The 16486-nt window shown below is 43.5% G+C and overlaps 1 protein-coding gene across 4 annotated transcripts in view; it reads left to right on the top strand.

Moving 5' to 3' along the window:
- The window catches only part of fhdc1 (FH2 domain containing 1), a 195426-nt gene that overhangs the window by 73622 nt on the left and 105318 nt on the right, over positions 1-16486 (top strand). For all 4 annotated transcript variants that reach the window (XM_072588574.1, XM_072589800.1, XM_072589154.1 and 1 more), the window contains exon 5: positions 6300-6402. In XM_072588574.1, coding sequence (XP_072444675.1) covers positions 6300-6402 — 103 coding nt within the window. The remainder of the gene's footprint in view (positions 1-6299; positions 6403-16486) is intronic.

Below are 16486 nucleotides of genomic sequence, written 5' to 3'. Positions count from 1 at the left end.
CCCTGTATAATCCGTGCTTGATAGTGACCAGAACACCCTGTATAATCCGTGTTTGATAGACACCAGAACACCCTGTATAATCCGTGTTTGATACTCACCAGAGCACCCTGTATAATCCGTGTTTGATACTCACCAGAACACCCTGTATAATCCGTGTTTGATACTCACCAGAACGCCCTGTATAATCCGTGTTTGATACTCACCAGAACGCCCTGTATAATCCGTGTTTGATACTCACCAGAACACCCTGTATAATCCGTGTTTGATACTCACCAGGACACCCTGTATAATCCGTGTTTGATACTCACCAGAACGCCCTGTATAATCCGTGTTTGATACTAACCAGAACACCCTGTATAATCCGTGTTTGATACTCACCAGAACACCCTGTATAATCCGTGTTTGATGGACACCAGAACACCCTGTATAATCCGTGTTTGATGCTCACCAGAACGCCCTGTATAATCCGTGTTTGATGCTCACCAGAACGCCCTGTATAATCCGTGTTTGATGGACACCAGAACACGCTGTATAATCCGTGTTTGATAGAGATCAGAACACCCTGTATAATCCATGTTTGATAGAGACCAGAACACCCTGTATAATCCGTGCTTGATAGTGACCAGAATACCCTGTATAATCCGTGTTTGATAGACACCAGAACACCCTGTATTATCCGTGTTTGATTCTCACCAGAACGCCCTGTATAATCCGTGTTTGATACTCACCAGAACGCCCTGTATAATCCGTGTTTGATACTAACCAGAACGCCCTGTATAATCCGTGTTTGATACTCACCAGAACACCCTGTATAATCCGTGTTTGATACTCACCAGAACGCCCTGTATAATCCGTGTTTGATACTAACCAGAACACCCTGTATAATCCGTGTTTGATACTCACCAGAACACCCTGTATAATCCGTGTTTGATGCTCACCAGAACGCCCTGTATAATCCGTGTTTGATACTAACCAGAACGCCCTGTATAATCCGTGTTTGATACTCACCAGAACACCCTGTATAATCCGTGTTTGATACTCACCAGAACGCCCTGTATAATCCGTGTTTGATACTAACCAGAACACCCTGTATAATCCGTGTTTGATACTCACCAGAACACCCTGTATAATCCGTGTTTGATGCTCACCAGAACGCCCTGTATAATCCGTGTTTGATGCTCACCAGAACGCCCTGTATAATCCGTGTTTGATGGACACCAGAACACGCTGTATAATCCATGTTTGATAGAGACCAGAACACCCTGTATAATCCGTGCTTGATAGTGACCAGAACACCCTGTATAATCCGTGTTTGATAGACACCAGAACACCCTGTATAATCCATGTTTGATAGAGACCAGAACACCCTGTATAATCCGTGCTTGATAGTGACCAGAACACCCTGTATAATCCGTGTTTGATAGATACCAGAACACCCTGGAGAATCCGTGTTTGATAGACACCAGAACACCCTGGAGAATCCGTGTTTGATAGATACCAGAACACCCTGTATAATCCGTGTTTGATAGAGACCAGAACACCCTGTATAATCCGTGTTTGATAGAGACCGGAACACCCTGGAGAATCCGTGTTTGAGAGAGACCAGAACTCCCTGTATAATCCGTGTTTGATGGAGACCGGAACACCCTGTATAATCCGTGTTTGATAGACACCAGAACACCCTGTATAATCCGTGTTTGATGGAGACCAGAACACCCTGTATAATCCGTGTTATATAGAGACCGGAACACCCTGTATAATCGGTGTTTGATAGAGCCCAGAACACCCTGTATAATCCGTGTTTGATAGAGACCGGAACACCCTGTATAATCGGTGTTTGATAGAGCCCAGAACACCCTGTATAATCCGTGTTTTATAGAGACTGGAACACCCTGTATAATCCATGTTTGATGGACACCAGAACACCCTGTATAATCCGTGTTTGATAGACACCAGAACACCCTGTATAATCCGTGTTTTATAGAGACTGAACCCCCTGTATAATCTGGGTTTGATGGACACCAGAACACCCTGTATAATCCGTGTTTGATAGAGACCAGAACACCCTGTATAATCCATGTTTGATAGAGACCAGAACACCCTGTATAATCCGTGTTTGATAGAGACCAGAACACCCTGTATAATCCCTGTTTGATACTCACCAGAACGCCCTGTATAATCCGTGTTTGATACTCACCAGAACGCCCTGTATAATCCGTGCTTGATAGTGACCAGAACACCCTGTATAATCCGTGTTTGATACTTACTAGGACACCCTGTATAATCCGTGTTTGATACTCACCTGAGCACCCTGTATAATCCGTGTTTGATGCTCACCAGAACGCCCTGTATAATCCGTGTTTGATGGAAAGCAGAACACCCTGTATAATCCGTGTTTGATAGACACCAGAACACCCTGTATAATCCGTGTTTGATAGAGACCAGAACACCCTGTATAATCCGTGTTTGATAGAGACCAGAACACCCTGTATAATCCGTGTTTGATAGAGACCAGAACACCCTGTATAATCCGTGTTTGATAGAGACCAGAACACCCTGTATAATCCGTGTTTGATAGACACCAGAACACCCTGTATAATCCGTGTTTGATAGAGACCAGAACACCCTGTATAATCCGTGTTTGATAGAGACCAGAACACCCTGTATAATCCGTGTTTGATGGGCACCAGAACACCCTTTATAATCCGTGTTTGATAGAGACCTGAACACCCTGTATAATCCGTGTTTGATAGAGACCTGAACACCCTGTATAATCTGTGTTTGATGGGCACCAGAACGCCCTGTATAATCCGTGTTTGATACTCACTAGGACACCCTGTATAATCTGTGTTTGATAGAGACCGGAACACCCTGTATAATCCGTGTTTGATAGAGACCAGAACACCCTGTATAATCCGTGTTTGATAGAGACCAGAACACCCTGTATAATCCATGTTTGATAGAGACCAGAACACCCTGTATAATCCGTGTTTGATAGAGACCAGAACTCCATGTATAATCCGTGTTTGATAGAGACCAGACCACCCTGTATAATCCATGTTTGATAGCGACCGGAACACCCTGTATAATCCGTGTTTAATGGAGACTAGAACACCCTGTATAATCCGTGTTTTATAGAGACTGGAACACCCTGTATAATCTGGGTTTGATGGACACCAGAACACCCTGTATAATCCGTGTTTGATAGACACCAGAACACCCTGTATAATCCGTGTTTTATAGAGACTGGAACACCCTGTATAATCTGGGTTTGATGGACACCAGAACACCCTGTATAATCCGTGTTTGATAGAGACCAGAACACCCTGTATAATCCATGTTTGATAGAGACCAGAACACCCTGTATAATCCGTGTTTGATAGAGACCAGAACACCCTGTATAATCCGTGTTTGATAGAGACCAGAACTCCATGTATAATCCGTGTTTGATAGAGACCAGAACACCCTGTATAATCCGTGTTTGATAGAGACCAGAACACCCTGTATAATCCGTGTTTGATAGAGACCAGAACACCCTGTATAATCCGTGTTTGATAGACACCAGAACACCCTGTATAATCCGTGTTTGATACTCAACAGAACACCCTGTATAATCCGTGTTTGATAGCGACTAGAACACCCTGTATAATCCGTGTTTGATAGAGACCGGAACACCCTGTATAATCCGTGCTTGATAGTGACCAGAACACCCTGTATAATCCGTGTTTGATACTCACCAGAACACCCTGTATAATCCGTGTTTGATAGACACCAGAACACCCTGTATAATCCGTGTTTGATACTCACCAGAACACCCTGTATAATCCGTGTTTGATACTCACCAGAACACCCTGTACAATCTGGGTTTGATGGACACCAGAACACCCTGTATAATCCGTGTTTGATACTCACCAGAACACCCTGTATAATCCGTGTTTGATACTCACCAGAACACCCTGTATAATCCGTGTTTGATACTCACCAGAACACCCTGTATAATCCGTGTTTTGGTCATTGATGGTCAGAGGAATTGCATCAGATTCTTGCAGTGCTATGTTAGTGTACATACCTCTGAGCTAGTTGGCTTCAGTTCCACTTAATGCAGACCTGTTGTAACATCTCTGACAAGCTTGGCATGAGAAGACCCATAAAGTGCTCAGAAAGTTGAATAGTTCTGCTGTAGAGCGTACTTTATTTGTCAGTCTGACAGTGATAGTTGGGCAAACTTTCTTGCACAATAATGGGACATATATTCCATCACTTTGGCCCTGGTCGTTACATTGTGTTTGGTAACAGTATGTGTGTTTGTGTCACCATGTAACTAGAGATATAATTTTGAATATGGACTCAATCAACTAGTTTTTTTTCTCAAATTTGACTGCAATCTGGATTTTTCCTCTTGTTCATCAGTATGAGTAAAGCATAGATGATATTTCTCTGGTCCTTATTTTATGATAAATGCAAATGTATTGAGGGCTCTATATTTACTTCGAGAAAATTGGATGGGTTAAAATGATTGTACTAGGACATGTCATAATGCACTGGCCCTCAGCCAATGCTGACGAATAATTCTTTGACCATTTGGACCAGAAAGGTACATTTTGAACCCATTTTTCTGTCAAATTTCATTTGTGTAAGGGAAGAAAATGCCATTCTGGGCGTAATGTCATTGAATCTTAGAAAGTGATATTTAATAGCCGAGCTGCACCAGTTTTTAAAAATCCATCCTTATTGATTTCAGCCATTAGAGTTGGGCCTGTGAGGTTGAAGAGCTTCACTAATTGTAATGAGTTTCAATGCCTCAGTCACTCCCTCATTGTAAATTTCTGTCTTTGGTGCTTGGGTTGCCACAGCAACAGTCAGCAGTCGAGCGGTTGGAAAAGTCAAGTAATGTAATGAACATATATCACTCAGCCTATAGTAAGAGTTTTATTTGCGTGAGGGTATATATTCCTTTTCTGATTTATCATTTCTCCCATTCGGTTTTCCCACCATGCATTAGTATTAGTTGGTGGACTAATCCCTTGAGAACAGACTGTCCTTCCTCTGAGAATGTTGGGGGGAGGGGGGGTAAGTAAGAAGTCAGGTCACAATTTGGTTGGTCAGATGAACGCTAGTTACAGGCTTGGTGCCTTTGAAATGTCTTATCAGTATTGAGGTCAGATCTGGAGGAGTGCGGATTTTTCTCTACTTCTTTAAGAAATGAAAATCAGACGGTTGGGGAAAAAAACTACATAATCTTTTGCCAGGTAACTGATATTCATTATAGGTATTTCTAAATAAAGACGAATGTATTTGCTGATTGGAAACTGTAACACAGAGGAATTCCTCAGAGGCTGCCGCTAATAATTGACTGAGCTGAGAGATGTTTGAAGATGAATTTCCTTTCACTTCAGGCATTGTGACTAGCAGATGGCGCCAGCCTCACTACGTTCTTCAAAGTGTCTTCACTTTGCACCCCACCCCCATTCTCTCCTCACCCCAATCTGCACGTCAGTTTTGTTTTGAAACTTCATTTGAAATCCCTGCCTTGACTTGTTTTTGGTGTTATTGTTATTGTCAGTGCATTGATGAAGAATCATCTGGACAACTTTTGACTCGCATCTCGCTAAAATACATAATTGAACTTTTAATTGTATTTATATATATCTTAAATAAACAAAATTTTTCTTTCTTTGTGCCCTTTTTCTTGTTTACAGCAATTTAAAGTACGTTGCCTTTGTAGAAACATTATCTCCTTTTCTTATCACCATTAATAGAGTTTGGCAGAATTGCTGGATGATTTGAAATTTCATTTCACAAGTAAAATCATTGCAAAGGAAGAAATTGGGGGTGGAAACATCTCCTTTCATCCTCTCCAGTCCACATGAGTCATAGAGCAGCTAATCACAACTATCATAAGGATACTTGCAGTTTGAAAAGTAAATGTACAGCACAGCGAGCTATTTTCCCGCAGGGCTTATTTAGCACATTAGGAAAAGTGTGTATGACGGAAAAGTCAATATGCTGCTGATGTACTGACTAACTTCATCACCAGGACATTAGCCAATGAGAGGCCTGTAATTTGTGTGACAAAACTCAGAATGATCTCACCAGACATAACCCAAGTTTAGAATCACACTGGTACATGTTTTCCACAACTTAAGCAGATGGAATTTGTAAATTTTTGCAGAGCCATCGCTACAGCGTGTACCTAGTGATGTCAGTAATTAGGAACTTGGGATGAAATTATTCCTTTGAATCTTCTGTACAAACTGAACATCAACAAGATACTAATGGTTGTTCTCTTGTAATTTAAGGTCGAATCAGTGCATTGTTGAAGATATTCGGTCAGGAAGGAGTGAAGCCTATGGCTCAGACAAACTGCGTGAACTCCTCAAAATATTACCAGAGGCGGAAGAGGTCAGCAGAAACTCTTTTTCTTCCTAACAATGAGAATAAGGCAGAATGGTTAATAGGTTTAAGAACATGGGAATGGCCAGAACCTGAACAGTCAGAGCATTCCATTTCTCCAGGGTCAGCATCTGCCATCCCTGGCCTATAGTGCTGCCTTCATCTTAGCAGATATTCCTTTCTACATTGAGACAACGTTTCCTGTAAAATGTTAAATGGTGCTCTCTTGCAGACTTCCGCTCATATTTCTATGTATAAAATATATTATCAGAGTTTAACAGTTTTTTCTCTCTTCGAAATCCTTGCACCTTCTTTCCTATCAAGGTTCTGAAGCTTTTCAACCTGCTTCACAGTTTAGTTAATACAGATTGTTTGTCAGATTTGTCAGACTTCCTGCACTGCTTGTAATGTTTGGATATGCTGGGAACAGAATGGTACATAGTGCACCAGCTGCAGTCACACCTTATTGAGATTTATTATCTCCTGTGATTCCTACTGTATCCCTATGGATACTTCCCAGAGACTGGGTGGGTTTCCATATGCTGTTGGTTTCAGTCAACAGTTTAAAAAATTCAAATCCCTGTCATGTGTTAACCTGACATGGAGTCAATTGTCTGTATTACTGCTCAGTATTTATGCTCCTATTTTCAGTGTTTTTGATTTTGCTCACATTGAATACCATTATCATCAGTCCAGCTTATCCACAAGTCTTTTTTGTTTGGTCTGCCTCTGTTTTAATGGTTAAAAACTTCTCCCAATTTGCTATTTCCTGAAGACCTAGCATGCTTGATTATTGTCCCCAGCTCCAAGCCAAGGACGAGGACTCTGGCAGTGCACATGTAATCCTTGATCATGTCTGTTGGTGTCAGCCATATCAGGGCACCTTTTGAGTCCAAAATATTCACAGGACGAAGAAAATGCTGCCTTATCAAGGTAAACTATGGAGAAAGTGAGGACTGTAGATGCTAGTCGAGAGTGTGGTGCTGGAAAAGTACAGCAGGTTAGGGCAGCACCCGAGGAGCAGGAGAATTGACATTTTGGGCATAAGCCCTTCAGCAGGGTTGTGCCCGAAACATCAATTCCCCTGCTCCTCGGATGCTGCCTGACATGCTGTGCTTTTCCAGCACTGTATTCGGAGGCAAAATATGTTTTGATTGGATGAGATGTTAAAGCAGGACTGACCAACCTTTCACTCTCAATCATTTTCCCATCACAGGGCTGGTGAGCAAATTTAGGAAAAACCCAGACATTAGAAACTTACTTCACTATTAACAAAACTGCACACTTGCACACACATTCTCGCAGAATATGCACTCTTGTTCACACATACTTGTGCATGTACACTCACATGCTTGGCACACATAGTTGTGGTTACAGAAGATAGAGTGTGGTGCTGGGAAAGGCACAGCAGGTCAGGCAGTATCTTAGGTGCAGGAGAGTCGATGTTTCAGCAGTGCTGTTCATCAGGACTGGGGAAGGGCTGTAGAGCTGGGGGAAAGGTAGGTGGGATGGAGATGGGTGGATGCAGGTAGAAGGTGATTGTGATAGGTAGATGGGAAGGAAGATGGACGAGTAGGTCAGGTCAAGAGGGTGGTGCCAAGTCAGAGGGTTGGATCTGGGAAGGGATTGACTACGCCTTCTGCTACCTCCCCTTCTGTAAAAACACCATCCCTTATTCCCAATTCCTCCACCTACACTGTATTTGCTCCCATGATGAGCGATTCTACTCCAGCACATCCCAGATGACCTCCTACTTCAAGGACTGCAATTTCTCCTCGCCTGTGATCAACAATTCCCTCAATCACATCTCCCCCATCACCCGCACGTCCGCCCTCGAAGCCCACCTCTCCAACCACAACAAGGATAGATCCCCCACCCCCACCGTCCTCACTAATCTAGCAAATCGAGCACATCCTTCACATTTTGGCCACCTACAGTCAGACCTCACCACCAAAAATATATTTCCCTCTCCATCCCTAGCTGTGTTCTGTAGGGGCCAGTCCTTCTGCAATGACCTTGTGAGATCCACATTCCCCCACCAACCTCCTCTCCACACCTGGCACCTTCCCCTGCCACAAGAGGTGAAATACCTGCACCCACCCCTCCCCCTTCACCTCCATCCAACGTCCCAAAGGATCATTCCAAACCCGGCAGAGATTGACTTGGATAGCCTCGAACATCGTCTACTTCATCCTTTGCTGTCGACGTGGTCTCCTCTATATCGAAGAGACCGAGCGAAAACTCGCAGAACTGTTCAACGAACATCTCTGGTCTGTATGCGCCAACCAACCCCACCTTCCTGGAGGCATCCACTTCAACCCCCTCTCACTCCCCCGATGACATGTCCATTCTGGGCCTCCTCCACCACCTGAACAAGGCCATCTGCAAACTGGAGGGGGAACACCTCATCTTCCACCTCAGGAGCCTACAACCACATGGCCTCAGCATTGAATTCACAAGTTTCCAAAATGTCCTCATTCCCCAGCCCATCCCAGAACTCCAACTCGGCACCTACTTCTTGACCTGACCTACCTGTCCATCTTCCTTCTCACCTACCTGCTCCACCCTTCCATCGACCTAGCACAATCACCTCCTACTGCATCCACCTATCGCCATCCCACCTACCTTCCCCTCTTACCCTCTGCCTCCCCACTTTCCTGAAACATCGACTCACCTGGTCCTCAGATGTTGCCTCACCAACTGTGCTTTTTCCAAAGCAATATTCTATTGAATGTGACTCTCCAGCATGCACAATCCTCACTATCTCCACCCTTGTAGTCCCAAAAGTTGGGCCACGGTGGCTCAGTGGTTAGCACTGCTGCCTCAGAGCACCAGGGTCTCAGGTTTGATTCCAACATTGGGCCCGTGTTGAGTTTGCACATTCTCCCCGTGTTTGCGTGGGTTTCCTCTGGCTGCTCCGGTTTTCTCCCACAATCCAAAGATGTGCAGGCCAGGTGAATTGGCCATGCTAAATTGCCCGTAGTGTTAGGTGCATTAGTCAGAGGGAAGTGGGTCTGGGTGGGTTGCTCTTTGGAGGGTCAATGTGGACTTGTTGGGCTGAAGGGCCTGTTTCCACACTGTAGGGGTTCTAATCTAATCATGCACACACTTGTGCAGGTGAACACAAACACACACACCTGCCAAATGTGGAGATGTGGACATTGCTGAGGAGAAGTTTAGGTCTTTACAAAGGTCTTTACATTTTGCTTTCACATTCCAGCTACCCCGGGTCATGTTACCCTCTACTCTGCTTCCTGTGGTCTCTCTCCATGTTTCTCCCCATTTTCACAGCGTTAGGAGTCAGCATCTGCACTGACTTCTTGCCTCCCCTGACCCTCCCATTCTCCCGGTGTCTGGGCTTTAGACCAACCGAAGTCACTAACCTTTGCACTGCTGGCTTCTCTTCGATATCTTGGCTGTTGTTTCTACCCAACTTGGGTTAGCTATATGACACACCTCATATTCACCACTGCCATTGAGCCTGCTCCCAGTTATCCAGTACCTCAGTGGGAGAATTCTCACCTTTGTTTTCCAATTTCTCTGTGACCTTCCTTCCCAAATTCTTACGTATCTGCACTCCTCAGATTCCCTCCCCTTGCACACCCTAACTTTAATCACTCCTCCTTAGGCAGCAGTGCCTCCAGCTGCCCAAGTTCTACTTTCTCAAATTCCCTCACTCCATTGCTCTGTGTCTCTTTACTGCTTTGAGACATAGAGTCATAGAGATATACAGCACACAAACAGATCCTTCGGTCCAACCCGTCCATGCCAACCAGATATTCTAACCTAATCGAGTCCCATTTGCCAGCATCTTGGCCCATATCCCTCTAAACCCTTCCTATTCATATATCGATGTCAGATGTCTTTTAAATGTTGCAATTGTACCAGCCTCCACCACATCCTCTGGCAGCTCATTCCATACACGTACCACCCTCTGAGTGAAAAGGTTGCCCCTTAGGTCTCTTTTATATCTTTCCCCTCTCACCCCAAACCCTCTAGTTCTGGACTCCCCCACCCCAGGGAAAAGACCTTGTCTATTTACCCTATCCATGCCCCTCATGATTTTGTAAACCTCTATAAGGTCACCCCTCAGCCTCCGACGTTCCAGGGAAAACAGCCCCAGCCTGTTCAGCCTCTCCCTATAGCTCAAGTCCTCTAACCCTGGCAACATCCTTGTAAATCTTTTCTGAACCCTTTCAAGTTTTACAACATCTTTCCGATAGGAAGGAGACTAGAATTGCACACAATATTCCAACAGTGACCTAACCAATGTCCTGTACAGCTGCAACATGACCTCCCAACTCCTGTACTCAATACTCTGACCAATAAAGGAAAGCATACCAAACGCCTTCTTCACTATCCTATCTACCTGTGACTCCACTTTCAAGCAGCTATGAACCTACACTCCAAGGTTTCTTTGTTCAGCAACACTCCCTAGGACCTTACCATTAAGTGCATAAGTCCTGCTAAGATTTGCTTTCACAAAGTGCAGCACCTCACATTTTTCTAAATTAAACTCCATCTACCACTTCTCAGCCCATTAGCCCATCTGATCAAGATCTGTAATCTGAGGTAATCTTCTTCGCTGTCCACTACACTTCCAATTTTGGTGCCATCTGCAAACTTACTGACTGTACCTCCTATGTTCACATCCAAATCATTTATGTAAATGACAAAAAGTAGAGGGCCCAGCACCAATCCTTGTGGCACTCCACTGGTCACAGGCCTCCAGTCTGAAAAACAACCCCCACCACCACCCTCTGTCTTCGACCTTTGAGCCAGTTCTGTGTCCAAATGGTGAGTTCTCCCTGTATTCCATGAGATCTAACCTTGCTAACCAGTCTCCCATGGGGAACCTTGTCGAATGCCTTACTGAAGTCCATATGGATCACATCTACCACTCTGCCCTCATCAATCCTCTTTGTTACTTCTTCAAAAAACTCAATCAAGTTTGTGAGACATGATTTCCCACGCACAAAGCCATGTTGACTATCCCTAATCAGTCCTTGCCTTTCCAAATACATGTACATCCTGTCCCTCAGGATTCACTCCAACAACTTGCCCACTACTGACACCAGCCTTGCTGGTCTATAGTTCCCTGGCTTGTCCTTACCACCCTTCTTAAACAGTGGCACCACATTTGTCAACCTCCAATCTTCTGGCACCTCACCTGTGACTATCGATGATACAAATATCTCAGTAAGAGGCCCAGCAATCACTTCTCTAGATTCCCACAGAGTTCTCGGGTACACCTGATCAGGTCCTGGGGACTTATCGACCTTTAACCATTCCAAGACATCCAGCACTTCCTCCTCTGTAATCTGGACATTTTGCAAGATGTCACTATCTATTTCCCTAAAGTCTATATCTTCCATATCCTTTTCCACAGTAAATACTGACGCAAAATACTCGTTTACTATCTCCCCATTTTCTGTGGCTCCACATGTAGGCTGCCTTGCTGATCTCTGAGGGGCCCTATTCTCTCCCGAGTTACCCTTTTGTCCTTAATATATTTGTAAAAACTCTTTGGATTCTCCTTAACCCTATTTGCCAAAGCTATCTCATGTCCCCGTTTTGCCCTCCTGATTTCCCTCCTACTTCCTTTATACTCTTCTAAGGATTCACTCGATCTATCCTGTCATATGCTTCCTTCTTTTTCTTAACCAAACCCTCAATTTCTTTAGTCATCCAGCATTCCCTATACCTACCAGCCTTCCCTTTCACCCTGACAGGAATATGCTTTCTCTGGATTCTTGTTATCTCATTTCTGAAGACTTCCCATTTTCCAGCCGTCCCTTTACCTGCAAACATCTGCCTCCAATCAGCTTTTGAAAGTTCTTGCCTAATACCGTCAAAACTGGCCTTTCTCCAATTTAGAACTTCAACTTTTAGATCTGGTCTATCCTTTTTCATCACTATTTTAAAATGAATAGAATTATGGTTGCTGCCCCAAAGTGCTCCCCCCCTGACACCTCAGTCACCTGTCCTGCCTTATTTCCCAAGAGTAGGTCAGGTTTTGCACCTTCTCTAGTAGGTACATCCACATACTGAATCAGAACATTTTCTTGTACACACTTAACAAATTCCTCTCCATCTGAACCCTTAACACTATGGCAGTCCCAGTTGATGTTTGGAAAGTTAAAATCCCCTACCATAATCACCCTATTATTTTTACAGATACTGAAATCGCCTTACAAATTTGTTTCTCAATTTCCCTCTGACTATTAGGCGGTCTATAATACAATCCCAATAAGGTGATCATCCCTTTCTTATTTCTCAGTTCAACCCAAGTAACTTCCCTGGATGTATTTCCAGGAATATCCTCCCTCAGCACAGCTGTAATGCTATCTCTTATTAAAAACACCACTCCCCCTCCTCTCTTGCCTCCCCTTCTATCCTTCCTGTAGCATTTCTATCCTGGAACATTAAACTGCCAGTCCTGCCCATCCCTGAGCCATGTTTCTGTAATTGCTATGATATCCCAGTCCCATGTTCCTAACCATGCCCTGAGTTCATCTGCCTTCCCTGTTAGGCCCCTTGCATTAAAATAAATGCAGTTTAATTTGTCAGTCCTACCATGTTCTCTGCTTTGTCCCTGCCTGTCCTGTTTGACTCACTTCTGTTCTCAACTGTACCAGTCTCAGACTGATCTCTTTCCTCACTATCCCCCCGGGTCCCCCCCCACCTTACTAGTTTAAATCCTCCCGAGCAGCTCTAGCAAATTTCCCTGCCGGTATATTAGTCCTCTTCCAATTTAGGTGTAATCCGTCCTTCTTGTACAGGTCACTTCTACCCCAAAAGAGATTCCAATGATCCAAAAATGTGAATCCCTCTCCCATACACCAGCTCCTCAGCCATGCATTAATCTGCTCCATCCTCCTATTCCTGCCCTCACTAGCTCGTAGCACTGGGAGTGATCTAGATATTACTACTCTCGAGGACCTCCTTTTTAAATTTCTGCCTAACTCTCTGTAATCTACCTTCAGAATCTCATCCTTTTCCCTTCCTTTATTGTTGATTCCAATGTGTACAATGACCTCTTGCTGGCCCCTCTCCCCCGTGAGAACATTCTGTACCCTCTCTGAGACATCCTTAATCCTGGCACCAGGGAGGCATCACACCATTCTGATTTTTCGCTGCCTGGCCACAGAAACATCTGTCTGTGCCTTGGTCTAGAGAGTCCCCTAACACTAACGATCATTTGGAACCTGGTATTCCCCTCATTACTTTAGAGTCAGCATCGACACCAGAAACTTGGCTGTTCCCCTGAGAATCGATCACCCCCTACTTTTTCCAAAACAGTATGTTTTCCAAAACATACTTTTTTGAAATGGGGATAGCCACAAAAGACTCCTGCACTACCTGCCTACCTCTCCTACCCTTCCTGGAGTTAACCCATCTATGTGACTGTATCTGAGACTTTCCCCCCTTCCTATAACTGCCATCCATCACACCCCCTTGCTCTTGTAAATTCCTCATTGCCTCTAACCGTCTCTCCAACCGATCCATTTGATCTGATAGGATTCACAACCAACGGCATTTATTGCAGATATAATCCTCAGTAGCATGTAAACTCTCCCTAAACTCCCACATCCAATGAGAAGAGCATATCACTCTACTGAAGGCCATTTTTTGCTTCGTTCAGTCTGCAGACCCAGAAAATAGCACTGTCTTATTGCTCTAAAGTAAAACACTGCTCCCGGCTAACTTAATACTTATGGCTTACACTTTTAAAATTTAATCAAGAGACAGATCTCAGTAAAACATGTAATCAAGAAAGAACCCACTCTACTCACTCTTGTAGATTGTCCACAAAACTACACTTAAAAACTCTGCATTTTTCTATTCGTGGACTGTGAGCTGTCCCAAACAGATTCCTCCAAGATTAGTTGTGAGTTTCACTATCTGTTAACTTTCCTAGACACACTCCAATGTCCAGCGATACATGAATTCAAACAGCAAAGGCACTAACTGTGCAGGTTTACTGCTGTGTCAAGGAGCAGTGTGGGTTTCTGTCTCTGTCTCTCTCCTGCACTGACCATGTGCTGCCTTTTGTCTGACCTTCCCCCTCTTAAAAGTTCTTTTTGAACAAGGTTTTGGGCATCTGACCTAATTAGTATCCCTCTAAATGGCTTTGTATCACATCCTGTTGGATAACCCTCCAGAAGGGTATCTTGTGATGTTTTACTACTGTAAAGACATTATATGGTGGCTGCTGTGGTTGTAGTATGAAGTGTTTAAATGAGGAGAATCCTCAAGATAGAATAATGGCTTGCGTTTTACAGGTGTAATGATGACAAAACAATCTGTGTTTATTATCAATACCCTTGAAAGTGATAGCAATGTCTGACATCTGAGTAAATGCAGTTAAATACCAGCTCCCCCAAAAAGGCACAGTGTTAAAGTCCCCACAAGTGGTAATGTTTGGAAGTCACTGAACTATCAGGAGCTCCCCTTTTACACTGTAGCTTTAACTATAAAATAAATATGAAATAAATGATAAAATAATCCCTTGTTAATGAAGTGTACCGTGGTGCTAATCACGGACTAATTGGTAATCATTATGGAACTGAACAAGCTACATGTGTGCATGCTTACAAATCAGGCCATTCAGCCCCACCAGCCTGCTCCACCAGTCAATCAGATTCTGACGAATCTTACTGAAATCTCAAAACTACATTCCTGTCTGTCCTTGATAACCTTTCAATCCTTTGGATAAAGGGTCTATCCATAGGCGGTTGTGATTTTCCTGAGTTCCTCTCTCTGTCCATGACTTTTCTCTACTTCTCAAGTGCTACTTGTGTCCTCAATAGTGAAGATCGATGCACAATATCTGCTCAATTCTGCCATTTCCTTATTTTCCTTTGTTATTTCTTCAATCTGATTATCTTTATGACCAACTCTCACCTCGCTAGTTTTGAAAAGGCTTAACTTGTTTTTATTTATGGCTAGCTTACTCCTGTACGCCTCAGTTTTCCTCCTTGTTAATTTTTTTTGGCGATTCGTTGCTGCTTGATTATTATTCTCCCATGGCTTCTTCCCTGCCATGTATTTTTGTAAAATATTATGCTTTGCTTTAAGTTTGATACTACCTTTCAGTTTTTATCTCACCACAGATGATGAGCCTATCCCTTGGATTTTTACTGAATTGTTGGAATGCATCTATTCCATATATTCAGAACGAACCTGTTACAGAAAATTAATTTTAGGCGTGTGCAACATGTTTTTTCCATAATGTTAAAAGATCTGTTTTTTCATAGAATAATGATTATTGTAAGTGTTTATGATATTTCAGCTTCGAGTCTATATGCACTTTGTTCTGTGGAAAATGCACAAATAGTGAGAGAATGAATGATTTAGGGTGTAGGTTTGCTCACTGAGCTATAGGTTTGATATCCAGACGTTTCATTACCTGGCTAGGTAACATCATCAGTGGCAACCTCCAAGTGAAGCGAAGCTGTTGTCTCCTGCTTTCTATTTATATCTTTCTCCTGGATGGGGTTCCTGGGGTTTGTGGTGATGTCATTTCCTGTTCGTTTTCTGAGGGGTTGATAGATGGCATCTAGATCTATGTGTGTTTGTTTATGGTGTTGTGGTTGGAGTGCCAGGCCTCTAGGAATTCTCTGGCATGTCTTTGCTTAGCCTGTTCCAGGATAGATGTGTTGTCCCAGTCGAAATGGTAGTTTTTTTCATCTGTGTAGAGATACGAGGGAGAGAGGGTCGTGTCTTTTTGTGGCTAGCTGGTGTTCATGTATCCTGGTGGCTAACTTTCTTCCTGTTTGTCCTACGTAGTGTTTGTGACAGTCCTTGCATGGAATTTTGTAGATGACGTTGGTTTTGTCCATGGGTTGTACTGGGTCTTTTAAGTTTGCTAGTTTTTGTTTGAGAGTGTTAGTGGGTTTGTGTGCTACTAGGATTCCAAGGGGTCATAATAGTCTGGCTGTCATTTCTGAAACTTCTTTGATGTATGGTAAGGTGATTAGGGTTTCTGGCTGTGTTTGGTCTGCTTGTTGTGGTTTGTTCTTGAGGAATCTGCGGACTGTATTTTTTGAGTATCCGTTCTTCTGGAATACGTTGTATAGGTGGTTCTCCT

Source organism: Chiloscyllium punctatum, chromosome 1 (assembly GCF_047496795.1).
Source record: "Chiloscyllium punctatum isolate Juve2018m chromosome 1, sChiPun1.3, whole genome shotgun sequence".
In the NCBI taxonomy this organism is placed as follows: domain Eukaryota; kingdom Metazoa; phylum Chordata; class Chondrichthyes; order Orectolobiformes; family Hemiscylliidae; genus Chiloscyllium; species Chiloscyllium punctatum.
This window is presented reverse-complemented; position numbering and strand designations above follow the sequence as displayed.